Source organism: Microcebus murinus, chromosome 31, assembly GCF_040939455.1.
Source record: "Microcebus murinus isolate Inina chromosome 31, M.murinus_Inina_mat1.0, whole genome shotgun sequence".
Taxonomy (NCBI): domain Eukaryota; kingdom Metazoa; phylum Chordata; class Mammalia; order Primates; family Cheirogaleidae; genus Microcebus; species Microcebus murinus.
The window spans coordinates 4,473,611-4,494,909 of record NC_134134.1 but is presented as its reverse complement, the minus strand read 5'-3'; the positions used below and the strand labels follow the sequence as shown (position 1 = coordinate 4,494,909).

Here is a 21,299-nt window from a genome sequence, read left to right as displayed (position 1 = left end):
GAACTTTCACTGAAATTAATTCTCCAATATTTTCTGAAACATTGCTCAACATCACAAAAATTTCCATAGATAGAAACCTTACAAATATAATGAATGTGAACAAATATTTATGAAAAAGGTATACCTTAGAGAACAACAAAGAACTGATACTTAAAACTCCTTTACAGATATAATAAATTTCAGAACACATTTAATCAATATTAAGTCTAAACAGATATCAGAGGACTCACAGGAAAATGTGCTGAGGCACTAACACACTTAAACATTTCTTTAAACCAGGTTGTTGAGTATAGAGAATAACTCTGTTAAAATAGTTAGATAAATTATTTTTATGTCAGTTTTAAAAACACAAGAGTTTTTCAAAATTATAATGATGTGTAAAATATACTCTCATCAGGGGGGGATGCAAATGCAATAAAGTATAATTTTTTTTGCAACCTTTGACAAGGAAATGCTGATGTTATTCAACTTTAAAAACAGTAGATGCTATGCTTCATTTTTAGTGTGTATGTGAATGTCTATGGTTAATGATAGCTACATCACAGTTATTAGAAGTCTTTGTGTATTAAGTACATATCATTCATCTACTTTTCCATAGAAAACTAAAATCACTGAAATGTAAGATGTATGAAATGGAGAGGTGCTGTGTGGTACACTTCTAACAAACAGTATTTCAAGTGATATATGATGTAGGTATACAGATTAATATCCTTCTCATTAAAATCAGAATAAAACAATGACAATATTACAAATAATTTGTTTTACTAATTGTGCATTCGAATAATGAAACAGTGAATTTTTAAATATTTTTAGATTACATGTAAACCTAATTTGTTTTATTAAATTAAGAAAGGTTTTTGTTGTGTCAAACGTGTTGTAGATTGAATGAACTGTTAGTTTGTTACCAACATTAACCTATTCCATGTTACTCAAATTTGGAGGCAATGGATTGTAAAAATGTACTATTGGGTTACACAGTAAAATTAAATCATTTGTGATCTTTTTTTCAGTGGCTTCAAATTTCTAATACTTTGAAGAATAATGTTCCCACAAGTTTTATTTTTTATTACTTTTATAATTCATTGTCACTGTAATGCTTATAATAAAGTTTGTCCACGTAATGAAAAGCCATATATTTCTGAACGCTGAATGAGTACTTGTTACATTTTATGCTACGTTTTTCTTTCAACGTGCCACCTGTCTGGCCAGTTAAACAGAAATAAACACACTTTTTTTATTTATACTGAATCAAATATACAAATACATCACGTATAAGATGAACTTTGGTTGCAGTAGATTTATAGAGTAAGTAATTATGTTTGTGTGAATATGGATGTATACTTATTTTGAAAAGAAAAGTAGAAATATTGAAAAAAATAGTTAATTTAATAATTGTTCAGAATATACTAGCAAACTAGAAACTCCACAGATTCTGAGAGCAATTTTTTTTGCTTTATGTTGAATCAATTTGTTTAAAATTCTAAAGTATCTAATTCAGAACCTGCCCATGCCTATCTTCTGTTCTTACACGGTTATTACTCATGCTAGGCTTAATATATTATTTTATTAATTGAAAGTTTGTATTTATTGTATATTTGACCTACTCTGCAATTATAAGAATGATTTCTATAAAATTTAATTGTGGCTCCAGGTAAGAGATTGAAATGTCCAGGGTGAAAAATGTCACTGATTTTCATGTGGAGTGATGAGACCTGCAGAACAAACAACTCTCAGAATTTATCAGTGGGAATTCAGCTTCTTTCATTTCTTAATTATTTCCAGTGTTTTTTTTTTTTTTTGTCTCTTTTTATCTTCATTCCCTTCTACAAATGTATCTATGCCATTCTTTTTTCTGCCTGCACTTGGGCTACAATATTCTCACTGTTGTACTCACCTGCTGAGAGTTCACATAATACTTTAAAGGTTCTGATGAGAATTGTAGAATTAATTTAATTTGGTGAAAAACATTTCACTATAGAATTTGAGGGAATTTATTGGCTATACATGCAGTATTCTGATTACTTAATTAAGATTAGAGAGATTCAGAATCCTAAGCTTAAAGTAAAAGCCTTAAGAACAAAGACAGATATACAATTCTGAATGCCAGAGGATTAAATCAAGAACTCAGTATTGTTTGCTTTGTAAAAGCAAACTGTTATTAGATCCTAACATATAATGCCATAAATATGAAAATAATTTCAATAAGTAAAGCATAAATAAGTGTGTGATGCATACAGTAAGTACTATATAAAGAAACATGAGAATCTGGCAATCTCTTAATAGAGAGTTTGGGTAAATAAAGAAGTTTGAATTTAATTTTCTATAAAGTACTTATAGTACAACATATGCATCCATCTAGAATCTACTTATGAGTGTGTATTTTCAGGGTTAGAATATAATAGAATTATTTCTGTGTATTTAAAATATTTGGAATACTATTTATCTGATATTTCCATCTAGAGAATTTATTTTACATGACTTTATCTTCCATTATTTTAGTGGGTGTAGTACACAGTGCAAGTTCTCATTTTTAGTCATCTAACTTTGACAAACGATTTGGTCATTCTCTCTAGAGGAATCTCATGGATCATAGCTGCTTTTTGATTGAAAATTTCATTAGTGATTTTGGATGCAATCCTGCTTTCTATGTTCACAGTGGCCAGAGGGGAGATGGTGAGCACCACATACATATTTAGTCTCTTTCATAACATAATCATCAGCACCAGGAAGTCCAGGCGTCTTTAGCTTCAAATAAAATTGTTAAAGCCCCTTTCATGTTCTGTGCTGCATTATTAATCTGTTGGTAAATATCAGAGTTCCCTTGTTTATGAATGACAGGTGGAATGACAAAAACAGCACTCTCACTCTGTTGCCCAGGCTAGAGTGCCATGGCATCAGCCTAGCTCACAGCAACCTCAAACTCTTGGGCTCAAGCAATCCTTCTGCCTTAGCTTCCCTAGTAGCTGGGATTACAGCCATATGCCACAATGCCCTGCTGATTTATCTATATATTTTTATTTGGCTGATTAATTTCTTTCTACTTTTAGTACAGACACAGTCTTGCTCTTGCTCAGGCTGGTTTCAAACTCCTGACATTGAGTGATCCTCCTGCCTTAGCTTCACAGAGTGCTAGGATTACAGGTGTGAGCCACTGCACCCGGTCAGCACAAACTCTTTACACCACTAACTCGTTTAAAGAATTGGCTCAAATGGAAAGATTAATTCCTTGGGTTTGGAAATCTCTTGTGCGAACCATTATATTTCCGTGTAAATTTTTAAAGTTCACCACTTAGTGCAGGGATTAAATGTGTCAGAAACCCTAGCTAAATGAGTCCACGGACCCACCAGTAAAAATTGATGGCACAAATGATGGGACAGGAAACTTGGTTTGATATTAATGCTTAACTAAAATATGATGATCAAGCTATTTCTCAAATTCAACAGTGCTGTATTAAAGAATGGAAAAAGATAGCTTCTCTTAGACTGTAGCTTCCTGTATAAATGTTAAACAAAATGTTAATGAAACTCATGTAGATTTTATGGCTAGATTGTAAGAAACATATGGTGCAAGAAATGGTTAGTCCTCCTAATTTAAGAAATATGGTTTGACATATATTGGCTTTTAATAATGTTAAATCTAAATGCCAGCGGCTTTATGCCCAGCAAAATTAAAGTGCATGGTGCCACCGCTGCCATGGCTGCTGAGCCACCAATGCTGTGGCTGTGCTTAGCCAGGCAGCCCAGCACCAGCTCCACACCACCGTACCCCAATGGCACCTTATGGAGGAAGGGGATCACCTGGCTGCTGAAAAAACTTTCAAGAATTTGCCATTATTTGTCCTTGTGCAACAGGCACATTAATATTAATAATTTGGTCATATTTTTGTTACATGAAAAGGAGTATTAATGCATTTAGGTGTAATTGATTCAGCTTATTCGAAAGAAATTTCAGTTATCAAGGAAAATAGCTCCCTATCCCACAATTTCCATCTGAAGATGGGATCCAAAGTGCAGTGAGCACCTACCTTTAAGTTGCAAAATTATCTCCTCCTGTATTAACTTCAGAAGCTTGTTTTTTTTATTGGAATTTAACCAATTATCCAAAAAAGAGAGTCTCACTAATTACCCAGTAAGTTTATGGTGCACTGTTTAGGACAAATAGGGCTGTCTAGACTTCTTTCTTCAAAGCTAATTATTATTCATCTAGATAACATTTATGTAAAAGTTAGGATATGCTTAGTTATGTACAGGAACAACTTTATGTGTCCCTTTGCAATCTCTCAGTGTATTGGCACTGTGCACATCACATTGTGATTTGAGTAATAAAAGGGTTTCTTTTAATTCTCTTTTACCTTTGTGGAGTGGTTTTCTTAGTTTGATACTCTTTACTATTAATACTTCCTGAACACTTTCCAGAATTAAAACTGCAACATAAACATAAAATGTGCCCACCACTTCTAAATTAGAAGGGCTTTGAACACTAGATTCCTTCTTGAGCTTCCAGTCTGTAACCAGCAAGTCTGCAGCAGAGAGCTTCACTGTCCCCACATCTGAACACAGTGAGTTCTCTAGACCTCTTTGGTGTCTACTGTCCCTCCGGAGTATAGTTAGACCAGATTCCCGTGAATACACTCTCATAGGATAATAATTAGTAGTTCTATCCTTTCTGTAAATGCATCTCACATCTTTAGAACTTATATGGATTCAGATACCATCGGCCTCAAACACAAATGGGAACAACATTATGCGCACTGAATTGGACACATAAACTCCCTTTCTGCCTTCAATTCTTGCCCAAATGCAAGGAAATGGGCAGTGAGCCCTACTGAATTCATGCCTCTCTAGAGACCTAAATCTGCAGCTCTGAACTCTGAATCCAAGGTCTGAGTTTCCTCAGGATGCATTAGAGCAGCTTCCAAAGAGGAATTTCTCTTCCTGTTTTCCTTCCCTCTCTGTAAAAGCGAAGAATACACAAATTTGATCCAAACTAAACCTGGCCTCAACCTGGAATTTGCAAGACAGGGACACGCTTTGGACTGAGGATGGATCAAAATATCCGGGGAGAAATATGCTGCAGTGTAAGAGATCAACATGGACTTGTAAGCGGACATTGAAAAGACCTATTAGGGATAAGTGTAAACAATCTTCCAGATCTTGTGTAGTGTCATATTATAGTTGCATGAGAAGAAAAGAAAGGCTGGCACCACATCTAAATTTTTCCGTAAATTATTGAACACTTATTACTCACCTTTTCTTGTATAATGAGGATTAAATCACACAATGTAAAGGCTTCTTCACAGTGCAACAAACCATACTTCTGAGCACATAGCACATGCTCAGTAGACATTGCATTATGCTGCTCTTCATATGGATATTAAGTATATGTTGTGATGAGTGTTGGGCAAAAGGCAGTATGCATGCTGTGCTTGCTGTCTCTACTGAGTGCTACCAATAATGGATCTATGTTGAGCAACATCAGCACTAAAAGGGACATGGCTAAGAACCCAATTAATGTGCCCCTTCCACACCAGCAGACCACAATTCTTAGAGTGAGGCCTACAGTACCGCATGATTTATATTCACATTGATGTTTCAGACACAAATTTAAGGTAATTACCTTTCAGCTAGGCTTTCAATTAGGATAACCTGGCTAGATTGAAGAAAGACCATCACCTGCCTGTTGGGCTTGATGGGAACATCCATGTGGTTTTAATTGTGCCCCAACTAATTCTAATTTGATAACAGGTCAAGCATTAGGATTCCTGCATATATTCATGAGAATTGGGTTTAGCCTTTGTTGTAGAGGAAAGTCACAGGTTCTGGTCTCTTGGGCTTGTTAGAGGCAGATCACTGTGGTCAGATTCCCATTCCTGTAGCAGAAACTCCTGGCACCTGTAGCAGGGGAAGGTAACCACAATAAAAAACAGGAGAACCTCACATTTTGGTCTCCATGAATGAGCTGATCATAGCTGACTCTTACTGTGAGCAAGAGTAATTGAGTGTAGCCCTTTTGCATTTTATGTTCCTCCTGCTTGTGAATGTGGTGGAAACAAGGGATGAAATTGTGCTCACTGCTTTAAGCGCAGTCTCAACATTTACTTCTAATTGTTCTACAAAATCTCAGCTGAAAAGAAATTTCAGAGTAGGAGAAGAGGAAGAAGAAATGGCTGGTTTTCAGGTAAGTGTGTCCCAGATTAGAGGTTGTGTCCACTGTTTCTCCTAGAAAGTCATGTAGAACTTCAGTTTTTTGAACTTGTAAACCTTTAATTTTTTACTTTTGTTGTGTATGCCTAAGAAGTTTGTAAGTACATTTTTTTTTTCTTACTGGAAGAAAACACAGGAGAAACTCACATTTTGGTCTCAGTGAATTAGCTGCTCATAGCTGACTCTTTCTTGTGACTAAGAACAAGTGAGTGTAGTCTTTCTGCATTTTATGTTCCTCCTGCTTGTGAACTTTGTGTAAAGAAAGAAAGAAATTTTTCTGTGTCCTTTAAAGGCAGTCTCAAGATTTATTTCTCATTGTTCTACACAATATCACCTGAAAAGAAATTTCAGAGTAGGAGAAGAGGTAGAAGAAATGGCCGGTTTTCAGGTGTGTCCCATATTTGGGTAGTATCCACTATTTCTCCTAGAAAGTCATGTAGAACTTCAATTTTTAAACTTGTAAAGCTTTACTTCTTTACTTCTGATATGTATGCCTAATAACTTTTGTAACTACATTTTTTTATTTCTTATGATAGTCAAGGGAGCTCTGGAAAATCCTTCGTCCCTATATAACAGAGCCTGCTTTACATTCTCTCCCACAAACTTCTTAATACAATAATCAAGTTTCCTAATAAATATATGACATGTACTATTGAAAATGTGCCCATTGTGACAGATCAAGAGCGTATAATGTGAATGTCTGAGATTCCCATTGGGGATGGGATAGAGTCTTTAGATTTGAGTGAGGAAGTGAAACAAGTACTCTCAAAGTGTGATCTGGATGCTTCATCTGCTCTACATAAAATTTTATTAGGAAAATCAGAAACAGTATAGCATTGATTACCTAGGATAACCAGAAAATTATGAGAAAAAGAGAAAATAGAAGACTTGCTCTGTATGATGCTAAAGTATTTACATACATTATTAAAGATAACAAACCATTTGAAGTATCTGTATCTGAAATTTTATAAAACTGATGATTCTTCATGGTTACATATTGTTGGCCACTACCATGCCAGCAGTGATTTCATATTCTCCTCTTTGCAATGGTGCCTCAGTCCAATTTGTCCCAATATAGTTATGTAAATTTCATTCACTTGCTTAAGATGCTCTCTGACAGATTCATCCAATATAAAGTTAATTGTTTCTTTTTCTTTATCATTAAGTGTCTCATGGAGATTTACTGAGTGATGTGCATCAATCATCACATTTAATCAGGAAACCCCTCTTTCTTCTTATAGTTTGCTTTGAAAAATGAGGGCTATCATCTGTGTTCTGTTCAGATGAACTGAGATAAATTCAAAGTCTACCACTTACTGGATGTTGAGAAAATACTCTCCTTAGGCAAAAAGCATTTTTTTAGTAGTTGTATTATGTTACATACAGAGATTGAGACCCTACCCCAAATCTTTGAATCTCTACTTTAAAAAAATCTCCAGTTCTTTATTTTACTCGTAAAATTAGGGGAAACCTTCTAACTCACTATGTTCCTCTATATGCACAATATGTGAGAAATATGCACAATATATTGATGTGATGTAAATATAACACCCATAAATTTATATTACTGTTGTAAGGCCCTTAACTTTGTATTAAATACTTTATCATCCAAAGCATAATCATATGCACACAGTTTCATACATCTTTTGTGATCCTCATTCCTATGAATAAGAATATATGTGCAAGAATATCAATGTGCTGAAAAAAATCTTATTGGATAATTTCAGTCCCTCATATGTCAGAAACAGTTCTCATAACCATTTTCCTTGTAGTCAAATTAGGAAGTCTCTGTATGGCCACTTGGGAAAATGTGTCTTTTTACAGGAAGTGGTGACATTCCAGGATGTGGCTGTAGAATTTTCTCCAGAGGAGTGGGCATGCCTTGACAATGCTCAGCGGAATTTGTATAGGGATGTGATGTTAGAGAACTACAGAAACCTGGTCTCCCTTGGTGAGGATCACTTATATACACAATTCCTATTCCACATTAAGGCCATTATTTTATTTTTGTAGATAGTTTCTTAAAAGTTTCTACTTTACATGAAATTTTATATTCCTGCTTTCAAAGAAAATTGAAGATTTTTGGTGTATAAAATCATTAGATGTCTCATGTTATCTTGAACGATTCCCTTTCTTGGACTGATATGTATATTTCAACTAGATTTGTGGTCACTCTAAAAATTAGGGTATATAATTGTTTCTGGCACCTTAGAATAGAATTTTGACCTCTTATTTATTTTGTGCTAGTGGGAATTGGTGCTCTAGTCATAAATTGGAAGTAATTTTTTATCATTCTACAGGGTTTGTGAGAAAACAATATCTTGCAAAGGAATTTTCTAAAATCTTCTATAATGTTCTGTCTACTAAGGATAGTACTACATTAGTAATTGGAAAGTCTTCAGCTAGAGTCATGTGAAATTTTTCTAATGAAACAGGTCTTGCCTTCTCAAAGCCAGAGCTGATCACATGCCTGGAGCAAAGGATAGAGCCCTGGATTTTGAAGAAAGAGGAAACAACAGCTAAGTATCCAGGTAGGTGAGATTTAGTGAAGCAGATAAAAAATGTCAGAGAGACAAAACTCAAGGAGGAAGGCAGATATTAAAAAGTGGGTTTGAATATTCTGCTCTTTTGGAAATGATTTTTAGAAGCCTGTGTATGTTTCTTTTTATCATACAGAAAGACATATTCGGTCCCATGTCCTTAAACTCTAAGAACTCTAAGAGTGAGTGCAGTGATCTTCCTTAGAATTCAGTGAGAGCCAAAGTTCTTTTCATGGCTTATAAGGGACTACATTATCTATTAGCATTTCTATTGGTTAGGAGTTATGGGACTATCTGTGCATATTTTGAAGACCACGACATTAAACCATCTTTTGACATGGCTTTGCTCTCCTGCCCTCTCTGGAGTACAGTGGCTGATCATAGCTCACTGCAACCTCAAATATCGGGGCTCCAGGGATCCTACTACCTCTGTCTTCCAAGTAGCTAGAACTATGGGCATGAGCTACCATGGCCAGCCCTTTTTTAATTGTTATTATTTTCTTGTAAAAATCGAGTCTCCTTATGTTGCTAGGGCTGGTATCAAGATCCTGGCCTCAAGTGATCCTTCTACCTTGGCCTCCCAAAGTGCTAGTATTATAGGTGTGATTCACCATGCCCAGCTCCATGTTTTAAGTTCCTATTGATGCCTCATTTCTGAAATGTGTAAAGGGGAATAGTGGAGATATTGGGACTTGTTTCTGGAATGCCAGAAGCACTAAGGACACAAGTTCATATTTTATGCATCATGATTACCAATTCTTAGTTTCCAGAGGCAATCCTACAGAAAGTCGGACTCATTAATTATGTACAAATGCATAGCCTCTTCCTAAATGTAAGAAAATCTAATGTTATTTCACTTGTAAATACTCTTTTTCTTGTATAAAATCAGAGTAAAATTTCAACTTTATTATACCCAAATTCCCAAACTAATAATATAGTTTATTTTCCCTGCTCACCTTATGGAATTCTTAAATATACTGTCTCATTCAGTGATTCAAATAACTGAATATATTTATACTCCCAATTGATACATAATACTTTGATAACTTATGTTCCATAATTTCCCCCTATTTAGTAGCATCAGAAATGTGTCACTCATGTGTGTGTGTGTGTGTGTGTGCATATATTTCTGTGTTTGGTGTGTTTAATGGGTGGAAGTTTCCACAAATAAGAATTGTATAGCTGTTTATATTTATTGTACACAATGTAGTGATCTGATGTGTGTATAAATGGTAAAAGAATATAATTAAGGTAATAAACATATCCATCATCTCACATATTTGCCAGTTAATTATGGTGAGAACATTTATTAATAGTGAGGTCTATGGTCTTAACAAATTTTAAGCATATAAAACATTATTCATAACTCTAATCATGATGCCATCCATTAGATCTCCAAGATCTATTCATCTTATAACTGAAAGATTGTACCTTAAACATCTCCTCACATTTCCTGACTTCACATGCTGCAAACCGCTGTGGTAGTCTTTATTTTTGTAAATTCAACTTTTTAAAAAAAATTTATCCATAGCAGTATTTATCTTTCTGGGAATCGCTGATTTTAGTTAGTTAGCACAATGCCTACTATGTTCATCCATGCTGTTGAAATGGCAGGATATTTATCATTTTCATGGCTTAGTAATATTATATGGTATTTGTTTGTACAGTAATTTTTTAGTGTATTCATCATAAGCAGGCATTTAGTTTGTTTCCATTTTCTTGGCAAACATGCATAATGCTGCGATATATATGGGGGTGCAGAACCTCTTAAGATACTGATTTTACATGGTTATGCTCATAGGTAGAATTGGTGAATGATAAGGCAGTTGTAGTATTTACATTTTTTAACAAATCTCTACGTTGACACTATCCATTTACAATCAATAACAGTCTACAGGGATCGATTTCCTGCACACTCTTGTCCTCACGTATTATGTCTCTTGTTTTGGAGATTAGCCATTTTAACAGTTGGGAGGGGCTACCTTATTATAGTTTTCATTTGTGTTTACATGATGTTTTGGTGATAGTGAGTTACTTTTCGTGTTTCCTGTTGTAAACTGGTATGTTTTCTTTGAAAATAATCGACATAAACTTTTGCTTATTTTAAGTGTGTGATGACATTGTTTTGCATTTGAAAAATATGAGCTTCCTATATATTTTGAGTATTAACATATTATACAATATAAACTTTGAAAATATATTCTCCCGTCCTATATGCTTTCTTATTTTGTTTTCTTCCTTGATGTGCAGAGGATTTTAAGTTTGATGCAGCCCAAATTGTTCAGATTTTCTTCCAGTGCACATTGTTTCATATCCAAAAAAAAAAAAAGAAAATTGCAAGTCTTATGTCAAGGTTTTTCCATAAGTTTTTCTTTGCTTTATACTATTTTTTTTAGAAACATTACAGTTTTATGTCTTCCATTTAAATCTTTATTACATCTGGAGTTAGTTTTTGGGTATCATATAAGCAAAAATAGTTTGCTTTTATTCATTTGTTTTTGGGTATCTAGTTTTCCAGCACCAAGGATTCAAGAGCCATACTTTCTGCATTGTGAATTGGTAGTGCCTAGATAAATGTTACTTGACCTTATGTTTTGTTTTATTTTGGACCTCTCCATTCTCTTCCACTGTTATTTCTGTTGCTTTTTATGCACACATTTTGCTGTTTTTATTACTCCCACCTTAAAATGTAGTTTGAAAACTGAAAGTGTGATACTGGAACTTTTTTTCTTCTTTCTCATTATTGCATAGGGCCCCTCAATGGTATTTGTGTAATCATACAAATATTAGGATTTTTTGGTTAATACTGTCAAGTAATGCCCCTGGAATTTGAATGTATACACTGTTTTGTATAATATCTTTCTATTTATTCATGTCATCTTCAATTTATTTTATTAATATCGTATAATACTCAGTGTAAAGGGTTTTTTTAACCACTTTGGTTAAATATATTTCTTAGGAATCTATTATCTTTATGGTATTGTGCATGAGAGTGTTTTCCTTTTTTATTGTTTACTTTCTTAGTGTATAGAAAAACAATTGATATCTGTATGTAATTTTACATCCTGTGACTTAACTGGGGGTTTTATTACTTTATAAAGCTTTCTTCCTATCTTCTTGATGGTTTTTGATATATAACATAATATCATCTGCAAATGATATTATTTTTATTTTTTGCTTTCTAATTTGAGTGGATCTTGTCATGTTCTTGCCTAAATTTTGAGTTTAGGTCTTGAAGTAATATGATAAAATAAAAGCTTTAAGAGAGGTTGGACATTATCCTTATATCAGTATTTGTGCATGTGAAGGATTAAATACCCTTTCCAGATTTTATAAACTGGTTTTGGAAGGTAAAGATTTTTTTTCTTTTGAGTACTTGGGCTAAAGGTATCTCCTCTAGGTTTTCAATGAAGAGTTGTTATAGCTAGGTCACAAGACTGCCCATTGTTCTGCAGTGGAGTCTCAATGTGGAGGGCCAATTCCAAAGGGCTTCAGTGGTTTTCAATCCTCTCTTATTTCAGGGTAAATTGGTTGCCTTCAGGATTTAGATCTGTATGACACATACTAGGGCATGGTTGTGCATATCAGTCTGCATATTTTAGGGCTGATACTATATGTGTGGCTGGGTGTGGCTCCCAACGAGTACCTTGGAAGAGTCCCTGCAGGTCACTGTGTGGATCTATGCACTGAAAGAACTAGACATGGACTATAGTTGAGACTGCTGTAGCAGAGTCACAGTTCTGCTTTACAGATGATAGCAAGACCAAGGTATTCAGGTCTGCCTCCATGGCTGCAGATAGCTGTGTCTCTCCCAAAGTCTCTGGATGAGCAGCACCACTCCAAGTTTGTCACAGGGAACCATCGGAGACTCTGTGTATCCGAGATGGTTGACCCATGTTGCAGTCTGTATTCAGGACAATGGGTCCTTAAGTTTGTCAGCTGGATGAGAGTCTGAATATTCTAAATGACTCTCCCAGATCTATGGTTTCACTAGAGTTTAATGACCTTCCATTTCCTCAAATTCAGATAATTGTAATTTTCCATGGATGGCTGCCAAATTTTTCTTGTTCTTTAGGAGAAAATAAAATAAAACAAGTGGATCCTTCCCCTCTCACCGTATAGCTGTTTTGCTCTCCTTATATATTTTAAGTTTGTGATCTGTTGTATTTCAATTTTTATAATTTTTAGAATCAAAGGCTCAGAACAACATGGCAGCATTTCAATTTCTCTACATTCTTACCATATGTATGTATTTGCATATGATTTTATTTATTTAAAAGTTCTCAATGTAATGCATGGGAGGTGATTTCTCATTGTGATATTGTTTGCATTTCTCTAAAGATTAACAATTCTTAGGATGCTTTCAAATTATGTTTGGCTATTAGTATATCTTCTTTGCAGAAATGTCAGATCAATCTATTGTCCATTTGTTATTCAAGCTATTCACCTTTGTTTTTCAATTTTAATCAGTGTTTTTTCATTAAAGATGTTAACTTCTATCAAATATGTGATTTGCATCTATTTTAACCCATTTTGTAGGAGGCATTTTTACTCCACTAAGTTTTCATTTCTACAAAACATTTGAAGTGTGATACATTCCCATTTTTCTTCTCTTCCGTTTTCTTGATTATGCATTTGATGTTACATCTACTAAAACAGTGCCAGGACCAATATCATGATGTTTCCCTAATATTTTCTCTAAGAGTTTTATATATGTATTTCTTATGTTTAAGTATTTAATTTATTTAAGATATATCCTATATAGTGCAAGGGAAGGTACCAACATCATGTTTTCCTCTCATAAATATTCAATTTCTACAACATTTTTTAAAGGGATTCTTCTGTTTCATTGCATGGTCATTGCAATCTTGAGGAACACAATTTTGGTCATGGACACAAAGGTTTATTTCTGGGTTCCCCATTCTGTTGTTTCATGTCATTATTTGTCTTTGTGCTAGTAGCATGTTTTTCTTATTCCTGTAGATTTGTTTTTAAATCAAGAAGTGCTATTCCTCCTTGTTTGTATTTCTAAAACAGTCTGGCTTTATTTTGTTCCAATACACTTTAGAATTTATTTTTATATATCTCCAAAACAAGTATAATAGGACTATTATAGACACTGATTAAATTTGTATATCACTGTGGATAGTATTGACATCTTAAAAATTTTAAATCATCTGACCATTGAGCATGAATGTATTAAAGATTGTGTTTAATTTTGGCATATTTTTGTATTAGCAAGTTTGTGTTGTGCTTTTGATTTCTAGTTCTGATTTCTAGTTTCACTTCATTTTTGTCAAAAAGTATATGTTGTTTGTTTTTACGTTTCTTTGACTTGATAAGACTTACGTGTCCTAACAGCATTTGCCATGTATGATTGAAACCATAGTGTATTCTGCTGCTTTTGACTGAATAGCTCTGTAAATGTCTTTTACATCTAACTGGTCTATAATATCTTTCCCATTATCTGTTTTCTTATATATCTTCTGTCAAATTTTTATATTCATCATTGAAGTCTTCATATATCAGGCAAAGCCCTGATATATAATATACATTTTTAAATATCTATGCTAAAATATGTAAATTACATGTATATCATCTATGTGTATTCTGCTCCTTAGATTTCTCCTAAATGACCCATTTTGTCATTATAAAAGTCTTCTTCTCTTCTGATGGTGTTTGACTTAAAGTGTGTTTTCTTTAATTATGGCCACAATATCCTCCTCTTATTATTTATGTAGATTTTTTTTACAATTACTTTCAACCAGTTTGACTTTTTAGAAGTAAATGAAGGCTTTTGTAGGTGGCATATTGTAGGGTTCTGTTTGTTTTTATTCATACATTCATCTCATTTTTCATTAGATACTCTAAACGATTTATATTTAATGAAACTTCTGAAGGAAGAGTTTGCTGTTTTTTATTATTCAAAGTATGAAATTGAGAATTAGAAAGGAATTGCCTTTAATCTGTGGATCAATTTGGACATCTTCACAACATTAGGTATTCTTCCCTTGAAGAAGAACATATTCAAGAGTGTGTTGTTTATTTTCCTATATTTGTTAATTTTTTTGTGTTTCTTCTACTATTTATTTTATTTATAAATTTAAATTTATTTATTTATTTATTTCTGTTTCATTCCATTCTAGTCAAAAATTAAAGTGTGTAAATTTCAACTTTCTAAAATTGGGTAAGATTTGTGGCTGAACAGATAGTTGTTTAGGAAGAACGTTTTGGGAGCTGTCAAGAAGATGGTATATTCCACTAGTATTCTGTAGAGTGTTTCCAATATATCTGTTAGGTCTAATTGCTCTATAGTGATTTCAAAACTTTTGTTTTCTTATTCATAATTTGAATCGTTTTATTATTGAAAGTGAAATATCAAAATATTGTATTATGTTGATATCCATTTGTTGCTTCAATTCTGTCAATGCTATTTAAAATATATTTGAAACCCTTGATGTGAGATAAAGATAGATATCATATATATGTATTATTTTCATAAGCCCTCAGTCAATGACAACTTTTTATATTTAATGCCTTTGTTTGTCTCTTGTGACAGTTTTGACTTAAACTATATTTTACAAATTATAACATTTTTCACTTCAAAATAATGTGCCTAATATAATTTTTAACTCCACTGCTCTTAGACGCTAAATGTTTTCCTGATATATCTTGCTATATCCTGCCAGTTGTAGTCTATTGTTCTCACCAGGTATAAAGTCAAGTCTCTTTAGATAGAATATAGTTGGATTTTGTAAATCCCTTTATTTAACTGTGTCTTCTGACTGGAAACACTAGTACATAAATATTTACATAATTTTCTCAAAGGAAGGACTTACAATTCCTCTAATGTTAATCGTTTTATATAACTTTTGTCATTATCTTTTCTTTCTTTCCACTCCTGTCCTGCATTGTGCCACACTGATTTTTAGTGACATATTTCATTTGTTTCTTTCCCTAGCTTTCTTTTTTATCTCTATAAATATTTTTTTTCTTATGTTTACTGTGAGAACTATGTAAAATCTTTTGAACTTGCAACTTATGTTAAATGAATATCTACTTAACTTTGGTTGCATATAAAAATTCTTAATCTTTACATCTGCCCTCACCTTTATGATATTGATGTGAATAATTATGTCTTTTATAATATATACAAATTAAAACATGGGAATGATCATTTTTTTATTTTGCCTTTCAAATTTTATAGCATAATTAAATGGTTTGCCCCATCATTATGATAATGCAGAATTTTATTCTTAATATGTGCATATTTTTCCCAGATAGTTATGTAGTTGTCAAGGGAGGTGGAAACCAGCCTTTGGAAAGGCCACAAAAAACACATGTGTGGACATGTGCCCATAGTTTCATTCTCTGTTGAAAGGGAATCCAGGAGATTGGATTTTACTACTAAAGTGATAACTCAGTGTCAGCGTGGAGGAAGGGATTTGGTCGGTAAATGCAACAAAGTTTCCTTCCCCTTCCATGTGGTTCTTGGTGTTTTTCTCATCTGGGGTGCTATGAACAATTAGCAGTTATGATTTATAAACAAATCATGGTTGTAAGTATATTTTTCAGGTCACACAGCTATGATGGAAGTAAGACCATGGTATTCTATAGTGCTTTCTTGCTAATGTGCTTTCTATAGATTTATCTATACAATTTGTGAAGTACATTCACCTGAGTCTGGTTAGTGAGACACTTTGTTATTTTCATTTCTTTCAGAACTATCTCACTATTGCACCAAAGACCTATTACCAGAGCAGGGCACAAACGACCCCTTTCAGAAATCCATAACAAGACTATATGGAAGCTCTGAACTTGAAAATATATACTTAAGAAGAGATGGGGAGTGTGTGGCTGAGTGTAGGAAGCAGAAAGTATGTTCTGATGGTCTTACCCAAAGTTTGTCAACTTGCCGGAGAAAAATCTTCAAAAGTGACAAATGTATAAAAGTCTTTAGCAAATCATCAAATCTAAATAGACACAAGACAAGACATACTGGAGAGAAAAGTTTCAAACTTAAAGAATGTAGCAAAACTTTTAACCACAGCTCTAATGTTTCTGGACATAGAAAAATTCATACCACAGAGAAATCCTACAAGTGTGAAGAATGTGGAAAACCCTTTAACTGTTGCTCAAAACTTATTAGACATAGGATAATTCACACTGGAGAGAAACCCTACAAATGTGAAGAATGTGGCAAAGCCTTTACCTTGTGCACAAACCTTACTGTACATAAAAGAATCCATACTGGAGAGAAACCCTACAAATGTGACAAATGTGGCAAAGCCTTTACCTGGTGCACAAACCTTACTCTACATAAAAGAATTCATACCGGAGAGAAACCCTACAAATGTGAAGAATATGGCAAAGCCTTTACCTGGTGCACAAACCTTACTGTACATAAAAGAATTCATACTGGAGAGAAACCTTACAAATGTGAAGAATGTGGCAAAGCCTTTAACCAGTTCTCAATCCTTACTCAACATAAAAGAATCCATACTGGAGAGAAACCCTACAAATGTGAAGAATGTGACAAAGCCTTTAACCAGTTCTCAATCTTTACTAATCATAAAAGAATTCATACTGGAGAGAAACCCTACAAGTGTGAAGAATGTGGCAAAGCCTTTAACTTGTCCTCAAGCCTTACTCTACATAAAAGAATTCATACTGGAGAGAAACCCTACAAATGTGAAGAATGTGGCAAAGCATTTACCCAGTCCTCAATCCTTACTCTACATAAAAGAATTCATACCGGAGAGAAACCCTACAAATGTGAAGAATGTGGCAAAGCCTTTAACCGGTCCTCAAACCTTACTCAACATAAAATAATTCATATTGGAGAGAAACCCTACAAATGTGAAGAATGTGGAAAAGCCTTTACCCAGTGTTCAGGCCTTACTCAACATAAAAGAATTCATACTGGAGGTAAACCCTAAAATGTTGTAGAATGTGGCAAAGTCTTTTACCAGCTCAGAGACTTCACTCTACATAAATGAATCCATACAGGAGAGAAACCATACAAATGTGAGGAATGTGGCAAAGCATTTTCCCAGTCCTCACACCTTAATCTTCATAAAAGAAGGCATAACAGAGAAAAATTCCATGAATGTGAGAATTGTGGCAAAGTCTTTAATAACTGCTCACATTTTATTCAACACCAAATACATTATACTTGATAAAAGTGAGATAAATGTAATCAGTATGGAAGTGCTTTCCCTAAGTATTAGCTTTAAAATGCACAACAGTACTTATACTTAAAGTAAACAATCATAATGTAGAGTGCTGACAATACTTTTAGTTACAACAGAGATCTTACTGGACATGGGAGAACTTACACTGAAAAAAATGCTCCAAAATTTCTCCAACATTCCTCAACATCACAAAAATTTTAAGAGATAGACATCTTACAAATACAATGAATGTGAAAAAATATTTATGCAAAAGATATACTTTAGAGAACCACAAAGAATTGATAGTTAAAATTACTCTACAGATATAATGAATTTCAGAACACATTTCATGAAGAATCAAGTCTAAACAAATATCAGAGGACTCACAGTGTAATACACTAATGCAATAACACATTCAAAAATTTCTTTAAACCAGGTTGTTGATTACAGAGTACCACCCAGTTAAAATAGTTAGTTGATTTACTTGTATGTCAGTTTTAAAAAGAGAGAGATTTTGTGAGAGTTATAATTACATGTAAAATATACTTTCTGGTCAGGGTAGGGTAAAAATATAAAAGGTATAATTTTTTTTTTCCTTTTTGACAAGCAAATACTAGTGTTATTCAACTTTAAATACAGTAGATGGTATGTTTTCATTCTAAGCGTGTATGTGAATGTGTGTAGTTAATGATAGATACATCACATTTATTAGTAGTCTTTGTGTACTCAGTAGGCATTATTCATGTACTTTTCCATGGGAAATTAAAATCACTGAAATGTAAGATTTATGAAGTGGAGAGGTACTATGGATTTTTCTTATAACAAACAGTATCTCAAGTGATGTATGATGTGGGTATACAGGCTAATATTCTTCTCATTATAATCAGAATGAAAAATTACAATATTAGAAATAACTTGTTTTAATATTATACATTATGATAGATAATAAAATCAAATGAAATTTGGAATATTTTTAGATTACATGTAAACTTAATTTGTTTCATTAGATTAAAAATAATTTTAATGTGTCAAACATGTTGTAGATTGAACAAAGTGTTATCTTTGCACCAACTTTAACCTATCAATGTAACTCAGAGTTGGAGATAATGTGTTGTAAAAATGTACTGTGGGGTTACAGAGTAAAAAGACATCACTTCTGATCCATTTTATCAGTGTCTCTACTTTGAAGAATAATGTTTCCAAAGCTCTTTTTCATTATATGTATAATTACATTGTTACTATAATGCTTATAATAAAGATTTTGTACTTAATGAAAAGCCATACATTTCTTAACACACCATGACTACTTATTACATTCTATCCTGCATTTTTCTTTAAGTTGCAAAATTATCTCCTCCTGCAATAACTTCACCCCCATGTATTTTATTTGAAATTAACCAATTACCAAAAAAAGAAAGTCTCACTGATAACCAAGTAAGTTTAGGGTGCACCGTTTATGACAAATAGGGCTGTCCAGTCTTCTTTCTTCTTTGTTCACAGAAAATTATTATCTAGATAACATGTATGTAAAAGGATTTGCCTAGCTATGTCCAGTAACAACTTTATGTTGTGCCTTTGAAATGTCTCAGTGGATTGGTACTGTGCACATCACATTCTGCTTTAATTGAGAGATAAAAGGGTTTTCTTTCAATTCTCTTTTAACTTTGTGGATAGGTTTTCTGAGTTGGAGACTCTTTACTTTTAATACTTCTTGAACACTTTCCAGAATTAAAAATGCAACATAAACATAAAATGTGCCCACCACTTCTAAATTAGAAGGGCTTTGAACACTAGATTCCTTCTTGAGCTTCCAGTCTGTAACCTGCAACTCTGAAGCACAGAGCTTCACTGTCCCCACATCTGCACACAGTAAGTTCTCTAGGCCTCTTTGGTGTCTACTGTCCCTCCGGAGCATACTTAGACCAGATTCCTGTGAATACACTCTCATAGGATAAAAATCAGTTTTGTCCTTTCTCTAAATGCATCTCACATCTTTAGAACTGAAATGGATTCAGAGACCATGGGGCTCAGACAGAAATGGGAACAAGATACTGTGCACTGTGTGTGACACATAAACTCCCTTTCTGCTTTCTGTTTTGCCCAAATGCCAGGAAGTGTGCATGAGTGCTACTGAATCCATGCCTCTTTAGAGACCTAAATCTGCAGATTTGAATTCTGAATGAAAGGTCTAAGGTTCCTCAAGATGCATTAGACAGGTTGCAAAGAGGAATTTCTCTTCCTGTTTTCCTTCCCTCTCTGTAAAAGCAAAGAATACACAAGTGTATACACATGTATACACACATTGTATACACATGTTGTGTATCCTTTGCTTTTACAGAGAGGGAAGGAAACTAGACCTGGCCTCAACCTAGAATTCGCAAGACAGGGACATACTCTGGAATAAGGATGTACCAAAAACTCAGGGGAGACATATGCTGCAGTGTTAGAGATCAACATGGACTTGTAAGTTGAGTTTGAAAAAACCTTTTTGGGGTGAGTGTAGACAATTTTCTAGATCTTCTGTAATATCGTATTATAATGTCTTATAATGTCTTGTGTAATGTCGTATTATAATTGTGTTAGAAGAATAGAAAGGCTGACACCACATCTAAAATTTTCTGTAAATTATTGGACACTTAGTACTCACCTTTTCTGGCACAGCAAGGATTAAATCACACAATGTAAAGGCTTCTTTACAGTGCAACATACTATACTTCTGAGCACATAGCACATGCTCAGTAGACATTGCATTATGCTGCTCTTCACTTTGGAAATTAAGTATATGTTGTGATGAGTGTAGGGCAAAAGGCAGTATGTATGCTGTGCTTGCTGTCTTTACCTGAGTTCCAATAATAATGGATCTAGATTGAACAACATCACCACTAAAAGAGGACATGTCAAAGAACCCAATTAATGTCCGTCTTCCACACCACCAGACCACATTTCTTAGAGTGAGGCCCACTGTACCACATGATTTATATTCACAGTGATGTGTCAGAGACAATTTTAAGATAATTACCTCTCAGCCCAGGCTTTCAGTTAGGATAACCTGGCTAGATTGAAGAAACACCATCACCTGCCTGTTGGGCTGGGTGGGAACATCCATGTGGTATTAATTGTGCCCCACAAAATTCTAATTTGATACCAGCGTCAAGCATTAGGACTTCTGCATATATTCATGTGAATTGAGTTTAGCCTTTATTTTAGAGGGAAGTCACAGGTTCTGCTCTCTGGGTTTGGTAGAGGCAGATCAGTTTGGTCCAGATTCCCATTCCTGTAGCAGAAACTCCTGGCAATTGTAGCAGGAGAAGGTAACCAGAAGAAAAGATAGAAGAACCTCACTTTTTGGTCTCCATAAAGGAGCTGATCATAGCTGAATCTT

General features: G+C 33.9%; 1 protein-coding gene across 1 annotated transcript in view; it reads left to right on the top strand.

Moving 5' to 3' along the window:
• LOC142865692 (uncharacterized) overlaps window positions 1-21,299 on the top strand; it is a 51,913-nt gene that overhangs the window by 17,231 nt on the left and 13,383 nt on the right. The window contains 2 exon segments of the mRNA XM_075998886.1: window positions 16,467-16,754; window positions 16,917-17,672. Coding sequence (XP_075855001.1) covers window positions 16,467-16,754; window positions 16,917-17,672 — 1,044 coding nt within the window.